General features: G+C 45.7%; 1 protein-coding gene across 1 annotated transcript in view; it reads left to right on the plus strand.

The window, feature by feature from the left end:
• The window catches only part of CA3 (carbonic anhydrase 3), a 219717-nt gene that overhangs the window by 173283 nt on the left and 25615 nt on the right, over positions 1-20819 (plus strand). The window contains exon 6 of the mRNA XM_069220431.1: positions 17465-17620. Coding sequence (XP_069076532.1) covers positions 17465-17620 — 156 coding nt within the window. The remainder of the gene's footprint in view (positions 1-17464; positions 17621-20819) is intronic.

Genomic DNA, 20819 nt, shown 5'->3' on the forward strand with positions numbered 1-20819 from the left:
CCATAATATTGGGCTTTCCTTGTTTGGAGCGCCATTAACTCGAACATCAATTGGGAGACTTGGACTCTCTCTCTGCCCTCTCAGTTTTGTACACACAACTATCTTTATAAAAGCGGTTGAACTATTGAGCAAGAATCAGCAGAACCTAAGGCCCTCATTACAACCCTGGTGGTCGGTGATAAAGTGGTGGTAATACCGCCAACAGGCCGGCGGTAACAAAAATAGAATTATGACCACGGTGGAAACCACTCAGACAGACAGCCACTTTAACACACCAACCGCCATGGCGGTAACCACAAGCACCACAGCGGTAACCCCCAACAGCCAGGCGGAAGACAATGTACCACCCACTGTATTAAGACAGGCCTATCCGCCACCTTTTCTGGGGCGGTACCAACGACATCAAAAGCACTCTGGAAACAGAACACAGAAGTCAAAGGACTCACCTCTGGAGACTCAGTTAACAAACACAACTCCATGGAGCCCGAGCTGCACATTTTCCCCATGCTTGTCTACCTTTTCCTGCATTACGAACATCAACTCCGGTGAAGACAACCATGGTGAGTGCTGCCGCCTAGCACACAAGGGAGGGGGAAGGAAAAAGAGAGTGACACACACGCAACACCCCCAGCCCGAACACCATACACACAACCAGATGCAGTAACATTCCATATCCACGCTGTACCCCTCAGGAATAATGCAAGGACAAAATTATTTGAAGAAAGTGAGTGTAATACGAATTAGGAACATGAATAAGTGATCAATATTCAAATGTATATACATATTTACAAATAAAGGGACACTATCCAGTCCTCAATGTCCTTGGGCCACAGAGCCACAACGCATAGGCCAAGGCCCCACCTCACTCCTGCAACAACACGGAGTGAACACTGCAGGTGCATCAGGTCGAAAATACACAGGCACCTCCGGGGGACAGGGAATGGGGAGGCACCTCAGCTGGAAGATGGTACACCGCCACTGGTCCTGGAGGGGGCAACATGCCCCATGCTTGGTCCTGGGGGGTGCAAGGCCACAGTCTCTCTAGTGGATGGTGAGTTAGATGGCTTATGTAATCTCAGCAGGAGCGGAGTGTTGATAATGCTTTGTCTCAGGCTGAGGTCACATATGACCTCATTGTAGAATGTGGAATGTGGGAGTTGGCTGGAAAAGAGTGGAGAGCTGGATGTACAGGGCTGCTGATGGATAGGATGCTTCAATAAAGAACCTACATAAATCTTGACGGATCTGGAAATCCTCTTCTTCACACTGGCGACGAGGGTCCTTGGAGCATCCTAACATAGACTGTTATCTCAGGAAGTTTCTTGTTTGGGTCTAAGTACTTTGGCAATCAAGATCTTTTGAAAATTTTCATTGGATCTTTATTAAGGAATCTTCATCCGTAAACTTTTCTGTGCCTGCTTCATCTCATCTCATCGGATCGTAATTTTTATCAAGGTACTTTACTTTCATATTGGCACATTTACTCGCTGTTTCTATTTAAATTTCTCCTACCTGCCTCAACCGTTCACCTTCCTCACTCTCTTCCCAGTGCGTTCTCTATGCCGCTGGCTCCGCATGCCATAGGGAAGGCTCTCTGCATCTCGCGCTCATCCAGCACTCGCGCTGCACCAACGCGCGAGTTACAGGTACAGGACTCGCGCTGGACCAACGCGCGAGTTGAAAACAGGTGCAGCACCGGTGTTGCACCACGTTTCCCTGTGGCTTCGGTTTTGTACCGCGCTGCCCTGCGGCTTCTCTGCTTCACCGCGCGGTTTGCGAGGACTAAGGCAAGCCAGTCTTTGCATCTTAGAGCAGAAAACAAAGGGTATTTTCTTTAGAAAACAGCCCTTTTGTATTTGGAATTATAAGGACATTAAGGGGGTCATTCTGACCCCGGCGGGCGGCGGTTGCCACCCGCCTGGAGGGAACCGCCATTTGGCCGCCCCGCAGTCAAAAGACCGCTGGGGCCATTCTAACTTTCCCGTTGGGCCGGCGGGTGCTACCTAAGGTAGCGCCCGCCGGCCCAGCGGGAAAGGGGCCTGCAACACAGAAGCCTGCTCCGAATGGAGCCGGCGGTGTTGCAGGTGTGCGACGGGTGCAGTTGCACCCGTCGCGCTTTTCACTGTCTGCTAGGCAGACAGTGAAAAGCAGGCTGGGGCCCTGTTAGGGGGCCCCTGCACTGCCCATGCCAGTGGCATGGGGAGTGCAGGGCCCCCCAGGGGCCCCAGGACACTGGTTCCCGCCAGCCTGTTCCTGGCGGTAAAAACCGCCAGAAACAGGCTGGCGGGAAGGGGGTCAGAATCCCCATGGCGGCGCTGCTTGCAGCACCACCATGGAGGATTCGCCCAGCCGGGGGAAATCCGGCGGGAAAACCGCCGGACCCGGTTTTCCGACCGCGGCTTTACAGCCGCGGTCGGAATGAGCTATGAAGCACCGCCAGCCTGTTGGCGGTGCTTCAGTCATCCGTGGCCCTGGCGGTCTTGGACGGCCAGGGTCAGAATGACCCCCTAAGTGCTTCTCATAAGGAATTATGTTCCACATACTCTAAACAAGTATTTAAGCCATATTGTTTTCTGGACATCATCCTTTTGTTATCTCAGCCCTCAAGAAGGTTTATTGTTTCTAACGTCTGAAGCCTGAACATATGAGAAGAAATTCTTGGTGAAAAATTTGGGGAATAAAAACAGTATTAAGAAAGTATCTTCTAATATTAGTGTTTATAAAAACTCTAATAATACAGAATATTCCACCACCTCCTTTCTTCTTGACCATGCCCGGCGAACCACCATTAAAATGGTCTAAATGGAAAAAAACATTTCTCCATTATTCCAGGGTCTGTGGTTCAAATTTGTCCAATGAGAGGAAAACAGCTCCTCTTATGCATTGTTTGGGTTGTGAGGGACAGGAAATTTTTGAGAATCTACCGGACCCTGAGAGATGAAGCTACAGATCTAAATGAATTCGAGATGTGCTTAAAAAAACTTGATTTACATTATTTACCCAAGATTAGTACTATCCTAGAACGCTATCATTTTGGTATGAGCGAGCAAAGACCAGGCGAAAGCATTGAAGAGTACATTACTGCCCTTAGGAAACTAGCAGCTACGTGTACGTTTGGGAGCACTATTGATGAAAGGATCCGTGATCAATTTATGTTAAGGTGTGCTAGTGACAAGGTCAGACAATAGTTATGGAGCAAAGATGATCCATCGTTGCATGAGGTTATCATCCTAGCCAAGAGTGTAGAGCACACCTTAGCTTGTGTCGAGGAACTTGAAAAGGGAAAAAATATAGGAGTGAATAAAATCACTATGAAAAAGTACCAATCTGGTGTGAAAGGAAATAGTAACGACAAAGAGGATGATAAAGTGGATCAAGGAGAAGGGAACAGGTTCAGGGAATGCAAAGTGTTTTCGCTGTGTGAACATTGGCCACTATGCATCTTACAGGAAATGTCCAGCGATAAACTCAACCTGTAGATTATGCAACAAGAAAGGTCATTTGGGCAAGTGCTGTAAATTGCAAAGGAGCCAGACGTCAGTGAAAGTAGTCGAGGACTGCATATTGTCAGTCTCCATGGGTACTGAAAGGAAGAAACATCCAAAAGATGTCACCATTTTAGGTGTAACAAGTGAAATGTTATTTGACTCAGGAGCATGGTTGACATTGATCTCCAATGAAGTTTTTGATGAACAACTGAGTCACAAGGTGGAATTGAAAGACCCGGATGATATTCCGGGGGGTTATGGAGGACAGGTCATTGATCTGAGAGGATATTTTGAAGCGGAGATTGCCTTCAAGTCCAAGACTATCTGTGGGAAAATGTATGTTCCTGTTAAAGGGGACAGTGTTCTGAGTTGGCCACATCAGAAGGGTTTGAGAGTTATTCTGGATCCAAACTCTCCTGCCCCTGTCATGATCAAGGATGAGTATGTTAACACTTTGCATGGTGTGTGTGAACTTGCTGTGCAGAAGGAGGAGTCCTTACTGGATTTTGTTGAAGAGTACAAGGACGTTTTTAGAGAGAAATTAAGCTGTCTTAAAAAGTATACCCATCAGATAAGGTTAAAAGAAGGCTCAGTTCCGGTGGCTGCTAAGGTGCGCCCTGTGCCTATTTCATTAAAAGATGATGTGGATAGAGAAATAAAAAGGCTATGTGAAGAGGGAATTATTGAGCCGGTAGAGTCCTCTGAATTGGTTTAACTGATTGTCGTTGCAAGGAAACAATATGGAGAGTTAAGGCTGTGCATTGATCTGAGGAACCTCAACAGATGTGTGGTCAGTGATCAGTTTCCTTTGCCAAACATCTGAGAAATGTTCACGATGCTATCCGGATCTAAATATTTTAGCAAATTTGATCTGACCTCTGCGTACCATCAGGTTAAATTGCATGCGGATTCACATGACTACACTACTTTCATTACACCGTTTGGCACTTTCAGATTCATAAGGATGCCTTTTGGTTTAGTATCAACTGCTGCAGTTTTCCAACGGTTAATGTACAATCTGTTTGGCTCCGAACCTGGAGTGAAGTGCTTCCAAGATGATATCTTGATACATGGCGGAACATTGGATGAACATAATTTGAGAGTTTGGAAGGTTCTGGGTATTCTTAGAGACCATGGTTTGACTCTCAAGTTAAAGAAGTGTCCTTTTGGGAAAACTGAAGTTGAGTATCTTGGACACAAAATCACAGCAGAAGGATTATGCCCTAGAAAGGAACTGGTTAGCAATATTTTGAACCTGCGTGTCCCAGAGAAAAAGGATGAGTTGTTATCTTTTCTTGGGATGATAGAATTCCATGCTAAATTTTTTACCGAATTTAGCATCCAAGACTGTTTGCATGCGTAAACTCTTGAAGAAAAATGCTGAGTTCTTGGGGGACGATGAGTGTGTGAGAGAGTTTGAGAATATCAAGAAGGAGTTGTCAACAATTGGGACTCTAAAATCGTTTGACCCTGACAAGAAGTGTGTGATTATGACTGATGCCTGTGTGAGAGGACTGGGGGCAGTGTTGTTACAGGAAATGGGTGATGGTGACCTTAAGCCCATAGTGTATTGTTCCAGGACGCTGCGCGGACCAGAAGTCAACTACTCTACAACAGAGAAAGAGGCTCTGAGTGTTTATTGGGTGATTTACAAACTCAGGAACTTTGTGTGGGGAAGAGAGTTTAAAATCTTTACAGATCACAAACCTTTGGTGGAAGTGTTTATGAGGAAGGGTCTGGATATGATTTCTGGAAGAATTAGTAGATGGGTTATTAGTCTACAAGATTACAGTTTTACCGTGCATTATGTCCCAGGGCCTAACAATAAAGTTGCAGATTGCCTATCCAGATTAAGTTCAGAGGTAGAAGAATTTTCTGAGAAGCAAGAGAAAAATGGTATAAGTGTGTGCAGTGTAGCTGGTAGCTGAGGATAGTGTATTACAACATGTGTGTGAGGAACTCAGAATTGGATGGAAATGTAATGCAAAACAGGATAAGAATTTGTGTGGTTTCTGGAAAGTGAAGGATGAGTTGTCGGTGGAGATGGCATCCTTTTACGTGGTTCAAAATTAGTAGTTCCAGTGGTTTTGAGGATTTTTTTTTTAGAGTTAGGTCATGAAGGGCACCAAGGTATGAGTAGGACGAAAGCTAGGATTTGTCTTAATTATAGGTGGCCAGGAATGGATTTGATGGTTGAGAGGATGGTAAGGGAGTGCCCAGACTGTTGCAACAGTGATAAGGTTTACAAAACTAGGGTGCCGCCTATGTGTGCTAGGGACATGCCGCACAAACCTTGGGAAATAGTGGCTGCGGATATTGTAGGACCTGTGTATGGAAAAGGTGGTTCTAACTACATTTTAGTTTTGATTGATCAGTTTTCTAGGTGGGCAGAAGTAGGAATTTGCAGCTCCATTGAAACCAAAAGGATAATTGAATTCTTCAAGGATATTTTTGGTTGTGAGGGTTTGCCGAATACTATTGTGATGGACAATGGACCACAGTTTGTTTTGGGCGAAATGGAAGAATTCCTTCAGAAGCATTAAGCATAAAAGATGTTCACCGTATCATCCCGAAGGGAATGGTACAGTGGAGAGATTTAACAGGTGTGTGAAGGAGTGTATACAGTTAGAAGTTGCGTCTAATAGGAACTGGAAAGATGGTCTTAAAAGGTTCCTCCATGCTTACAGGGTTACACCACATTCTACTACGGGGAAGGTTCAGTTCGAACTCTTCAGAGGTCGTAAAGCTAACATTCTTCTGTCACCTGCGTGGGTGTGTTGGGGTAAAAGTGATAGTGCCTCTAGGTGTGACATGAGAATGAGTATGAAAAGATACGCATACAAAAAAGAAAGGAATATTTTGATGACAAGAAAAGCACACTATGCATTGATGTGAAAGTTGGAGATCAAATTCTAGTTAGAAAACCGACTATGTGTAAAAGTGGAAGCAAGTTTTTAGGACCTTTTGAAGTTATCAAACTTTTCAGGAATGCTGTCAAAATTAAGGATGGAAGAGTGTGGAATCTTAAAAGAGTTGTGATATCTAAAAGGAAACAAATGTTGTGAAATCATGTAAGTTATTCTCTTTTGTACTTTTGCATTTTCTCATGTCCTTATGTATTGCTTTATTAGTTTCAATTTTTGGTCTAATCTAAAGAGAGAAGGTGTGTGGAAGATGGCTTATGTAATCTCAGCAGGAGCGGAGTGTTGATAATGCTTTGTCTCAGGCTGAGGTCACATATGACCTCATTGTAGAATGTGGAATGTAGGAGTTGGCTGGAAGAGAGTGGAGAGATGGATGTACAGGGCTGCTGATGGATAGGATGCTTCAATAAAGAACCTACATAAATCTTGACGGATCTGGAAATCCTCTTCTTCACAGATGGCTTCTTCACTGGTTCTGGAGGGGCGCTTGTGCCCAGTGTGCTTCATCCTGGGAAGGATGGGGTGAGTGGATTACTTCTTCCACTGGTTCTGGAGGGGGCATTGTGCCCAGTGTGCTTCATCCTGGGAAGGATGGGGTGAGTGGCTTCATCCTGGGAAGGATGGGGTGAGTGGATGGCTTCTTCCACTGGTTCTGGAGGGGGCCATGTGCCCAGAGTGCTTCATCCTGGGAAGGATGGGGTGAGGTGAGTAGATGGCTTCTTCCACTGGATCTGGAGGGGGCATTGTGCCCTGTGATGCAGATCTTGGGGAGTGCGAGGTCACAGTCACTCACCTGGGTGTCACACCTACAGGATTTGCATGGTCCTGGACGCACTACAGCCCATGGAGGCAGGACTACACACTGTTCTCCGGTGGTGATGGCTGCTCAGTGGTGGCAGTGGGGGGGCTGATGTCGGGGCTGGCGGTGGTGGGGGGAGGCTCCCGGCCATCCCATGCAGCCTCGGACAGCTGCCCACTGGGGCTGCTGCTGCTGGCAGTGGTGCTGCTGGCAGTGCTGGCAGTGGTGGGGGGAGGCTCCAGCACTTCCCCTGCAGCCTTGGACGGCTGCCCACTGGGGCTGCTGTTGCTGCTGCTGGCAGTGGTTGCTGGCGGTGCTGGTGGCGGTGCTGGCAGTTGTTGGGGGAGGCTCCAGCCCTTCCCCTGCAGTCTCGGACGGCTGAACCGCGATGGTTGGTGGTGGGGGCTCCGAATAAGTCTCAGCACCAGGCCTCCTATCATTCCTGCCTGCTGGTGCAAGCCCCTTGCCCTTCCCTTTCGCAGCTAGTGGTGCCTCCATGCCCTTACCTTTTGCAGCTGGTGTTGCTTCTTTGCCCTTCTTTTTCACAGCTGGTGGTGCCTCCTTTCCCTTCCCTTTCGCAGCTGGGGGTGCCTCCTTGCCCTACCTTGATGCACCTGGTGCAGGCACACTTTCAGTGCTGCTGGCTTGTTCCCGGGATCCTCTCCCACCTGCAGTAGCTTTGGACACTACTGTGGCTTTGGATTGGGTGGCTGAGGTGCTCGCCTGGGTTCTGACCACCCTGGCCCGATGTGAAGGACGGGGGGGACGGAAGAGGTCAACGGTGGAGAGGAAAAGCTTCTTAGGGACACTGGGGTGGGAAGAGGCTGAAGGTTGGGAGTGGAGGAAGAGGAAGTGGTTGTTGGCGGTGTCTGTCTGCTGTGTGTGGGTGCAGGCGCATGGGCTGGATCCTATTGTGAGGTAGATGGCTGTTGACCACCACCAGAGAGCTTTCATTGGAGGAGGTATCACTGTCTGAATTGTCCCCCCTTGTCTCCACCGTGGTGCTCCCCTCACCCTCCGTCCCACTGGTGCCCTCACCATCTGTGGATTTGGCCTCCAGGGCAATGTGGGATGCAGCTCCCTCCGTCGGTGCCTTTGCTCTACCACCAGATTATGCTAAATCACATAAGGACAGGGTGAAAAAACAAAAAGGGTGGGAAAGAGACAAAGGTTACACTTGGTCAATGGCTGCTCCAACACCACCATTGGCGTACACTTCACACACACACAGGGAACAGCCCTACGCACTAGCCAATACACTACAGGTCACAATGCTAGTAACCAGGCCATGGACAGGAATACCTAACACCAATAGCAGCATACCTGAGACCCACAGACCCCTGCCCAGTAGTGGATGCCTACTAGCTTGGTAGGAGGGGGTTTACATCATAGCCTACATCATACCCTGCCCAACGAGGCCTGGCCTCGGGGCACTCACAGGCCCACATCTCCCACCCAGAGACCACCCCACCACGCGCAAGTAGTATATTGTGTACTCACCCCCTTGTGGCTGCTGTGATGCCCTCAAGCACCCATCCAGCTCTGAATAGGCCGCCGCCAGTATGCGGGGCATCGGGGGCAGGGTTCGACAGGCACCCCTTCCTCATTGGCAGCTGGGCCTCCGCCGTCTTCCTTGCCCAGCATCTCAGGTCCTCCCACTGTTTGCAACAATGGGTGCTCCATCTGCCATAGAGCCCCAGGGTCCACACGTCCTTGGCGATGGCACACCATAGACCCTTTTTCTGATGGGTGCTGACCTGCAGAAAAATACACATAGAAAAAGGTATCATTCAGACCACCCAGCCTGTTACACTCATGTCCCACCATAGCCCTAACATCCCCTTATGCACAGACAGTGCCCACCAAACATGCAGAACGCTGCCCAGGACCCTTCCACCAACCCCCCCTTACATGAAGCCCTCACACACTGTATTCCATGCATTCATGCCCCATGCATTGTGCTCACAGTGTACTCACCTGTTGGTCTGGAGGACCATACAGCATTCGGTACTGGGGTAAGACCCCATCCACCAGTCTCTCCAACTCAGCAGCGGTGAACGCAGGGGCTCTTTCCCTAGTGACATGAGCCATGGTCAGTTCCAGACACAGGTCACAGCAGTGTAGATCCTGTCCTGTTAAAGGTCAGGTTGCAAGAGAGTAAACAGATAGAAAATGGCAGTCACATCCGCGGCAGTACGTACCGTCACCGCCGGCTTCCATCACCATTGGCCACTGTAACCCATAGGGCCTAATGACAACCAATGAGGAGTTGTACGGCGGTACTCGACCGCCTCACGCAACGGCGCACAACGTCAATGGAATTACCTCATTTCCACATGTATATCCACACAGGACAGGCGGATGCCATTTCAGGGAGGGCAGGCCATGGCACCTAACTTTGTCACAGTACACATATGCACCATTTGGGCCTATCCAACAGTATTTTGTTACTGTCACAACATGCAATGCAGTGTAGTGTTTGCAAATGTGGAATACTGACCAGCTGCTCCCCGTTTTGCCCCCTAGATTACAACCGCTGCGGATAAATAGGAGATATAGACATCCCCCTGTACAGACCCCTGGTGGACTTTGCAACAATGGAGGACAGGCACATTATCCTCACCTATAGACTGGACAGGGCCACAATCACAGAGCTGTGTGCCCAATTGGAGCCTGGCCTGATATCTGCTATCCGTCACCCCACCAGGATCCCCCTCTTGTACAAGTCCTATCTGTGCTCCATTTCTTGGCAACTGGCTCCTTCCTAGTGACAGTGGGCTTGGCACCAGGAATGTCACAGCCAATGTTCTCAATAGTGCTGACCAGAGTGTTGGCTGCCCTGATGAAACACATGCACAGCTACATCTTCTTCCCCCAGGTGGAGGATTTGGCCACAGTGAAAGCTGACGTCTATGCAATGGGACATATCCCCAACATAATTGGGGCTATTGATGGTACACATATTGCTTTTGTCCCCCCCACCCCGGGAGAAATGAACAGGTGTGCAGAAATCGAAAGAGCTTTCACTCCATGAATGTGCAGATGTTGTGCCTGGCGGACCAATACATCTCCCATATCAGTGCAAAGTACCCTGGGTCTGTGCATGATGCCTTTATCCTGCAGAATAGCAGCAGCTCAACTCCAGAGGCACCAGGTGTGGCTAATAGGTGAGCCCTGGTTTCCACCCAGTGGATGTTGGTGTATGGGTATGGCGTTGGCCATAAGGGTTAGGGTGTGTCTAACAGTTGTACCTCAATATTTGCAGGTGACTCTGGTTACCCCAACCTCTCATGGCTACTGACCCCAGTGAGGAATGCCCGGACAAGGACAGAGGAACGTTACAATGAGGCACATGGGCAGACAAGAAGGATTATCGAGAGGGCCTTTGGCCTCCTGAAGGCCAGGTTTTGTTGCCTCCATCTAACCGGTGGATCCCTGTGCTACTTACCCAAGAAGGTCTGCTAGATAATGGTGTCATGCTGCATGTTGCATAACCTTGCCTTGAGATGCCAGGTGCCTTTTCTGCAGGAGGATGAGGCTGGAGATAGGTGTGTGGCAGCAGTGGACCCTGTGGACAGTGAAGAGGAGGCAGACGATGAGGATGAGGACAACAGAACAAAAATAATACAACAGTACTTCCAGTGACACACAGGTAACACACTGTAACTTCAATTTACATTTACAGTTTTGTGTTGGACATTGTACATGACAGGCAGATTCTCCCAATTCTATGGCCACTTGCTGTACCCTTCGGCATCTCTCTTTTCAGATAGCTGTGCCCCACTCTGGCTCCTGGTGTGTTGACTGCAGCTTACTACAGTTCATTCCTAAGTATACATTCATGTACAGTTGTAATGCAGTGTTTAAAACTTGTTAAACGAATACATAGTTCAATCATTTGCCAGACTCCATACTTGTATTTTTTGAATAGTGCTTATTTAAGTGCCAATAACTAGAGGGGTATGTGCAATGGGATGGGGTGATGGCGGAGGAAAGTCCAGGATAGAGTCCAGTCTATTTGTATCACAGGTGCATTGTCCAAGAGGGCATAGGAAGTGGAGCAATGGCAGTTCAAGGTGGACAGGGGGACAGAGTGGGACACAAGGGTGACAATCAGGGGAGTCCTATTTCCTGGCGGGGGTCTTGGCAATGTTCTCTGGCTTCTGCCTGGATCGCAGGGACCGTTTGCGGGGTGGTTCTCCTTCTGCAGGGGGAGGGGTACTGGTGGCCTGTTGTTCCTGTGGTGGGGCCTGCTGTCCACTCGCGGCAGCGGAGGTGGAGGGCTGTTCATCAGTGTGGCTACTGTCCGGGGCCCGGTGATGTGCCACTGGCTCCCTCATGGTGTTGGCCATGTCTGCCAGCACACCTGCAATAGTGTGACCAGGGTACTGTTGATGTCCTTCAGGTCCTCCCTGATCCCCAAGTACTGTCCCCTCTTCAGCCGCTGGGTCTCCTGCAACTTGTCCAGTATCTGGCCCATCGTCTCCTGGGAATGGTAGTATGCTCCCAGGATCCCTGGAGAGTCGGTTCCCTGGGCCTGTCCTCCCCCTGTCGCACAGCAGTCCTCCCAGCTTCCCTGTTGTCCTGTGCCTCTGTCCCCTGAACCGTGTGCCCACTGCCACTGACCCCAGGTCCCTGATTGTCCTGTGTTTGTGGGGTGTCTCGGGGACCCTGTAGTGGTGGACACACTGCTGACTGACAAGTCCTGGGGACAGAGGTATGGGCCCGCTGAGTGGGTGCTGTGCTGGTGTTTACTGAGGGGGAGGCTCTGTGGTGGTATGGGATTGTGGCTAGGTAACCGACTGTCCGGAGTTCCCTGATGGGCCAGGTTGGCCATCCAGATCCAGGTGTCCAGAGCTGCTGTCATCACTGTGGGCCTCTTCTGTGGGGAGATTGGGTGTTTCTGGCACCTCCTCTCCGATGATGTTGGGCGGGGGACCTGTGGGGATATAAATGCAGTGTTATTGTTTCTGCTTGTGACATCTTGTGCATGGGTGTGTTGCCCTCTATGGTTGTGATTGCCCTGGCAGCTTTGACTTGTGTGAGTAGTCATTTTGTGGGGTAGGTGATTTTCTCTAGTGTGCATGCTTTAGTGATGGGTGTCCATGCAGGTCTGTGATGGGGGTCCGTGCATTGGTGTTACGTGCAGGGCTTGGTATTGGGATGGGTGGGTTGTGATGGTGGGTTGTATATGAGGAGGTGGAGTCATGGGGTGAGGGTAGGGGTGGGGGTATGTGATGGCATGTTGGTAGGGGGGGTGAAAGTAGTAAAGAGTTGACTTACCAGAGTTCAGTCCTCCTTCTTCTCCTGCCAGGCCCTAAGGATGCATGATTGCCAAGACTTGCTGCTCCCATGTTGTTAGTTGTGGGGGAGGAGGTGGGGGTCCACCGCCAGTCCTCTGTCCTGCTATTTGGTGTCTTGCTACCACGGAACGCACCTTCCCCCGTAGATCGTTCCACCTCTTCCTGATGTCATCCCTTGTTCTTGGGTGCTGTCCCACGGTGTTGACCCTGTCCACGATTTTCCACCATAACTCCATCTTCCTAGCAATGGATGTCTGCTGCACCTGTGATCCAAATAGCTGTGGCTCTACCTTGATGATTTCCTCCACCATGACCCTTAGTTCCTCCTCTGAGAACCTGGGGTGTCTTTGTGGTGCCATGGGTGTAGTGTGAGTGGTGTGTGTGAGGGTGTGTGCGGTGATGTGTTGGGGTGTGTGCTGTAAGGTGTGTGGATGGTGTATGGGTGATGGTGTTATGTGGCTCTGGTTCTGTGGGTGCTCTTGGTCTGTCTCTCTCATTTGGCATTTTTTTTGTCATAAAGGGTTGTGGGTAGTATGTGTGTGTGTGTTTTTTATAGAGGTGTGGGTGTGGTGTGTGTATGTGTTTCAGGTGTGTGTAGTTAGAATTTTCCAATGTAGTGTTGTTTTGTTTGAGTTTGTGTATTTTGAGCGCAATGGTATGTACCGTCAATGGTTTAGCGCCACTGAATGTCCACTGCGGTGATTCGTGGGTTATAATGTGGGGGGCGTTGTTCTGTTGGCGTAATGGTGTGGGGTTTGGTACTGCCAATTTATCACTGACCTTTGGGCTGGCGGACTTGTGTGTGTGGCTGTATAGTGATGGATTGGTATGTGTGTGTCATAATATGGGTAGCGGTAATCTGCTGCACCGGCGGTATGTTAGCGGCAGTCAGCATGGTGGTAAGCAGGACTTACCATCAATGTCATAATGAGGGCCTAAGTCTGCTTCTGCCAAAGCCCAAACATCCTTTGTCATTAGTCCATATCAAGAACCCTTTTGTTGTTTCTCAACCTTGACACAAAGATTTGTATTGCTATATTCCCACTTTTCCTAATACTGTGATGCCCTTTGGAAGGATTTAATCCTTGTCCCTGCAAGACAAGGAGGTACTGAAACAGTGTTTGGAAGAAAATCTTCAGAATGCACTGGTTGTCCAGTCTTCCTCTCCTGCATGAACATCTTTGTTTTTTGTGCCAAAGTGGAGCCCACATATCCATTATCGAGAACATACTAAGATGTGGTTGCAGTCCCAAATTACATTCTAATTTTCTGTTCCACCTTGTGTAAGTATTGGAAGCATGTTCAATTGCAAACCAGAAAACCAGAGAGGAAAAAGGTTGAGTACTTGGTATATTGTTTTCCAGAGCAAGACCCATCTATAGATTCACTTCAGGTCTCAGCAATCCTGGAATGACAAGTTCTAACTTCTGTCAAGGAGACCCACAACTTTCTAGATCTAACAAAGTTCTATAGACAGATTATAAAGAACTATGCATCCAAGACCTGCAATATTTCAACCACAATGAAGAAACAATATCTGGACTACCGAAAAACTTGGAGCGTTTTTTGGCTCCCAAACAACTGTTTACTCAAGCACCCGTTCTAAAGGATCTACACCCTACATGCACATTTATAATAAAGACTGATGCCTCAGATTGAGCTATTGGGGGCTGTTTTATTTACTTCATCTCCAGGAAGAAGATCATCTTGAACATCTCCTGTTTTATTTGTCCCATGTGTTGAACTCCTGTGAGTGTAAGTATTCAGTCCTGGAATGAGAACTTTGGGTCCTAAAACATGTTTGTCTTAAATAGTGGCATCTTTTGATGAGCTCAGTGGAAACCCTTGAAGTCCGCATTGACCACAGAAATTTACAATTTCTCCAAAACATGTAGTGTAGGAAAAACAGACAAGCCATTGGACATATTTTTCATCCTAATGTGATTCTTCTATAACCCACACTCCTGATTCCCAGAATATTCTGGTAGATGTTCTCGCTAGATGAAGTGTAATAACTGATGATCTGGATCCTGCTCCCAGGTAGAGGTATAGGTTTAACATAAACCTTCTTTATAACAAGTAAGGGATTCCCATGCTCAGCTTTCTCAAAAGGAGCTGGATACCATGAGATCTAGTTTCCCTTCACCCGTCACCAGAATCTACTTTGTTCAACAGGCCATAATAATTCCAACCAAGTGGCTAAGGAAAGAAGTTTTAAAATTGTGCCATGACTCCACTGTGGCAGGGCTTTGAGGCTTGAGTTCAGCTTTTGATCTTGCATCAAAGTCTTTCTGGTGACCTGCTGTTCGCCAAGATGTAGCTCTGTATGTAATGTCCGGCATATTTGTGTTTAGGTTAAAGCAGTAAACGACAAACCTTTTGGTTACCTCCAGCCACTGTTTGTATCTCTTCTTCCATGGCATAACACTTCTATTGATTTTATTGCTGACTTTCCACCTTCAGTGGGCTCCCAAATAGTTATGGCCACAGTTTTTTGTTTTTTTTAGATAGCACACTTTTCTGTATTTAATAGTCTTCAGTCTGGCAACATAATGGCAAAAGTATTCCTAACGTACATGATATATTTCAGTTACTGGGCTACTTAATACCATCATTTCTGACAGGGCTTGTGATACAATTCATGATTTTGGTGACTCACTTGCTCCTCTTTAGGAATTCAATAAGCACTTACCTAAGGGTTTCATCCACAGCCCATTAGGCAGGCACAAAGAGTAAACCTAAGCCTTGAGTAATAGCTGAATTGGGCAGAGTTTCAACTATTGGAGTTCTCCTAAAACACTTCTTGCACCAAATGCTCATCCACATTCATTGCTAACAATGCCTCTTTCCAGACCTCTAGTGCTTTTCTTGAAAGATTAAAATTGGAACGACAATTGTTTTCTAAGAACCTTAAAGATTCCAAGACTATCATGAGGCCAGAATTAATAAAACTAGAAGACCAACTCCTAATTATGAGCTAGGATTTAAGGTTTGTTTACCTTCCAAGTTCCTGCCCATTCATAATATTCCTGTTCGGTTTTGTCCTCGTTATTTTGGTACTTGTGTTGTTGTTAAGTTGATCAATTGTGTAGCATTTAGAATCTTTCTGTTTAGCTCTTGGAAGATTCATCCAACTTTTCATGTATCACAACTGAAGCCATAAGTGCTTTCCTTATATCCACAATGATTTGGATCCATTTCCTCATGAGATTTCCTGTGATGTTCAGGGTAACATCTTTTAATGACCATCCTTTATTTCTTATTGCAGACCTTTTGTTGAGAAATGTTGATGACTGCTTAGAGTCGCAAGAGGTACTTTTCAATTTGTAGAGTGAAAAATGGAGCTAGACAAATTAAAACAAGAGTTCTTATATGTGAAAATGTGCAGGAGAATCTCGTAGACCTTGGAGGTTTTTCTCTTTCTTATTATTATAAGATATGCATAAAACAGGGGCCCTAGCAGAAGAGAAGTCAACTGCTCTTTCAACTAAACTTTATTCAGTCTGGTCTGTGACCAGCTCAGCAAGAGGTGTGTTGGTTTACCACCCCCCGAGACACCTGTGGTATAGTCTGCCCATTTACATTATTTCATCGTAATAATACCTTTTAACCCACTGAGCACATCATAGGACTTTACTTTCAACAGTCTTAGACCATCATGAAATCAGAGAATTGATAAAAAGAAGTCCCACAATACGTGTAAAATAATTAGTACGTTCAAATTGAATATCTTCAAAAAGAAAAACACCTGAAAGATTTTAAATGGCAGGCAAACTTAGGCATAGGGTACTCATTCGCCACTAAGTGATACAGCTTGCTCTTATTTACTTAGTACGTTTCCACATAATGCCTGGTAATTTGTTGTACATTAAGGTATGGTGCACAAAATAGTTGGTTCTAAAGACTCAGGAGATGGCTCATCTGAGAAAATAGGGGTACTAGAGGTGTCAAGTAGGTTTTCAGAATGAGCTGAGAAGGAGCCTTAACAGAAACACACATTACATCTGAATCAGCTGTAGCATGTATACAGGAGCTGTCAGGTAATGTTCATACAAGATGTCTCTTTTCCAGGAGGCACTCCATTCAATTTTTACCCACCCTAGTTTAAAATTATTGATGATGCACACATCTATTGTTCCTGTGCCACAGAAATTGCTATTTTGTATCCCCTGAGTTTCTTGCCAATTATTGTCACAGATTTAAAAAAAAGAGAAGCCCATGAGAGCTGATAATAATACCTTTTAACTCACTGAGCACATCATAAGACTTTACTTCCAACAGCCTTAGACCATCATGAAATCAGAGAGCCGATAAAAAGAAGTCCAACAATACGTGTGAAAATAATTAGTATGTTCAAATTGAATATCTTCTAAAAGAAAAACACCTGAAAGATTTTAAATGGCAGGCAAACTTAAACTCATGGTACTCATTTGCCACTAAGTGATCCAGCTTGCTCTTCTTTACTTATCACGTTTCCACATAATGTCTGGTAATTTGTTCTACATTAAGATGTGGTGCACAAAATAGACTGTTGGTTTTACAGAATCAGGAGATGGCTAATCTGAGCAAATGAGGATACTAGCGATGTCAAGTAGGTTTTCAGAATGAGCTGAGAAGGGGCTTAACGGGAAACACACATTACAGCTGTATCAGATATACAGGCGCTGACAGGTAATGTTTATACAAGATGTCACTTTTCAGCAGACACTCCATTGAATTTTTACCCACCCTGGTTTAAAATTATCGATGATGCACACATCTATTGTTCCTGTGCCACAGAAATTGCTATTTTGTATCTCTTGAGTTTCTTGCTAATTTTTGTCACATGTTAAAAAAAGAGAAGCCCATGATTTAGAGACCCATGGTGTGTCAATTCAAACTAAATGTTGCTATTGTATTCATAGTCAGCTGCTCTTTCCAAAAGGTTACTGTCTGCTATTTATATTGAAGGGCAAGAAAGCTCACTTCACTGACTTTGAACCTTCCGGTCTGTTCCCATCCTCTCTGGATTATTGGACCTACCAAGGCTCCTTCACTACTCCGCCCTGTGAAGAATGTGTGACCTGGATCCTGCTGCGGGAGCCCATTACTGTCAGCCCTGAGCAGGTAAAGCGCCTGTTTACTTTCTGGAGTGCCCCTTGTTTCTGTTCACCACTTTTAAACGATGACTTGTTTGTAGAGTATAATAATACTTCATCAGGCTCCATGTTTAATCACGTACGTATTGGAGGGATACTGCTGTTGCTGGTTTTAGTGTTTAAAAACAACTATCCATGATAGAGTTCTGGGGCTGGATAGAAAGTGACAATTTTTATGGTTTCCAATCTCCACTTTCTCTTCATTTGCCACAATATTGATTCCATGTGGTTTTCAGGATAAAACACCATTTAGAGATTAATTTTAAAGTGATTAATTTCTGAGTCTACTTGTATTAGATTCTTCAATAATCTCGACCTTTTTTATGAAAGCCGATTTAACTTTTTATTCTTCTCAATACAGGGAACATCCCTGTAGTCCTTTTCTACAATCCTAAACCTAACCTCCTCTTGCCCTCGTCTCTTCATTATTCTTTCACTGACAGCTATTTTCTAATCTATTCCTTCCCCTATGCCTTTTCTTAAAAGTTACCATCATGTCCCCCATTTTAGGCGTACTTGTCCCTTCAATGATTTTGATTAGCTATCCCTGGAATTGTAGTATTATAAAGTCCTATTCACAAACATTGACGTCACCTCTACATTTGTGTGTGATATTCGACTATTTTTACATTGTTTTATATTGAGTGCTTCACACAAGCATAATACAACATATAACTCTCATTGGCATCCTCTGTGTACATTAATTATTTTGTGTAATTCCTGATCGACATGATGTAATAATCAGGTACGTCCACAACTATTAGTTAGTGAATCACATTGAACCCTCACTTTTCAAGTTCAATATATGAAGTATGGTAAATAAACCAATGCCCCAGGCTTTTTATGCACATGCAGACATTATTATAACAGCATAGAGGAGTGATCATTCCATTTCTGACAACTCCTTCCAAGAGCCCCAGATTCTTATTTTATTCTAGGAGAATTTTGTTTGATTTTATAAATAAATAAATACAAATAAAACAATGCAAATCAACAATACAGCCATAAGCTCGAGGGTGTGCCACCAAGACTTCCACAAGATAAGACACAGTTAAGTAGCTTGTCCCAATGCTATATAGGATAAAGCATCTGTGTGTCTACATGTGTTCTTTCATGCGCCTCCGTGTAAACCAGAGGGTTCAAAGGTACATGCTTGTACAAATGACATGAAACACGTTCCGAGACACACTTGGCAGCAGCTGGTGGTCAATCAGGTCCAACTTCTTAAGTAGATCTGTCCCAGGAGCTCATTATGCTCCTTCTCCGTGCCACCTCCACAATCCATTCCGTCAAGTAGGGCCATTGCGGAACTGGACATTGAACGTAGAATGCAAAACTTATTTTTCTCGCAAGATTGGCTTCTAAACTCAGGTCTGTCTTTAAAATATGAGAGACAAAAAGAAAGCGCATTTATATTTTACCTTACACAGAATCCAGAGAGCGTCTGAGGGCACAAGACTACTTGTACCATATCATGGTACTACACCTTCCTGTAGAGTGACATCTATGAACAACCCGAGGCGTTGCACTCTTTCTGTTGAATTCAGAGGGAACCTAGTAATGATACCTCAGCCTGAGTTACTACATCCTTTGTCATCACTTCAGAGGGAAATCTATTGATCACTGCAGTACTACCTACATTCCCCTGAACTCAGAAAGCCCACTAACACTGAGCTCCTGTGGGGCATGCTCTCTTTTTACTTGAAAGTCCTCTTTAGAAATGACCTAAGGCTCTGTAAACTTTCTGCTAACTCCAGCGGGATCTCTGGTCATGATCTGAAGCACCGCTCCCTTTCTGCTCATCTCAGAGGGACATCCTGTAATTACTTTTGGTACTACGTCCTTCAGCAGTTGGCAAAATAAGGAGGAAGAAGCAGATCGAGAAATCCCTGCTGGATGAGGAAAGCTGTTGTGTTACCACCTCACTGTCCTTTGACTGGCAAGACATCAGCTGAAAGGTTGCCAATGGAAGAAGATGCTGAAGCACTACCACCAAAAATCCTGTGTTTTCCTGACCTCTAATGGGTGCGGGAGAAAGACGAACCTATGGAAACAGTACAGCTTCCATTTAATGCGGGATGTACTGTTCCACCAGAATCTAAATCATCTCAAGTCATTTACATATGAAAATGGCTTATTGTAATGTTACCAAATGTGATTATTTGTTGATAAACTTACAAATGGAATGTGGCAGTCTCAATGAGTGTTGGTATAAATATGTACTGAGAATAGTTAGTGTTGGTGAAAATTTCAACCTGCACTGATGAATATTGAAAGAAGATCAAAATCAAAACATGCGCTAAGATTAACCCCTTCGTTGCCAGGCCTTTTCCCCCTCCTGTGCCAGGCCTTTTTTTGGCTATTTGGGGCAGTTCGCGCTTAGGCCCTCATAGCTTTTTGTCCACATAAGCTAGCCAAGCCAAATTTGCGTCCTTTTTTTTTCAACATCCTAGGGATTCTAGAGGTACCCAGACTTTGTGGGTTCCCCTGAAGGAGACCAAGAAATTAGCCTAAAATAAATGCGAAAAAAGGGCTGCAGAAGAAGCCTTGTGGTTTTTTCCCTGAAAATTACATCAACAAAGGGTTTGCGGTGCTAAAACCACCATCTACCTAGCTTTCAGGAACAGGTAGACTTGAATCAGAAAACCCAATTTTGCAACACAATTTTGGCATTTTACTGGGACATACCCCATTTTTACTATTTTTTGCGCTTTCAGCCTCCTTCCAGTCAGTGACAGAAATGGGCATGAAACCAATGCTGGATCCCAGAAACCTAAACATTTCTAAAAAGTAGACAAAATTCTGAATTCAGAAAGGGGTCATTTGTTTAGATCCTACAAGGGTTCCCTACAGAAAATAACAACTGAAAAAGAAAAATATTGAAATTGAGGTGAAAAAAACATCAAATTTTCTCTACGTTTTTCTCTGTAACTTTTTCCTGAAATGTCAGATTTTCTAAAGCAATATACCGTTACGTCTGCTGGACTCCTCTGGTTGCAGGGATATATGGGCTTGTAGGTTCATCAAGAACCCTAGGTACCCAGAGCCAATAAATGAGCTGCACCCTGCTCTGCGTTTTCATTCTATACCGGGTATACAGCAATTCATTTGCTGAAATATAAAGAGTGAAAAATAGCTATCAAGAAAACCTTTGTATTTCCAAAATG

The sequence above is a fragment of the Pleurodeles waltl genome, chromosome 2_2, assembly GCF_031143425.1.
Source record: "Pleurodeles waltl isolate 20211129_DDA chromosome 2_2, aPleWal1.hap1.20221129, whole genome shotgun sequence".
NCBI classification, from domain to species: domain Eukaryota; kingdom Metazoa; phylum Chordata; class Amphibia; order Caudata; family Salamandridae; genus Pleurodeles; species Pleurodeles waltl.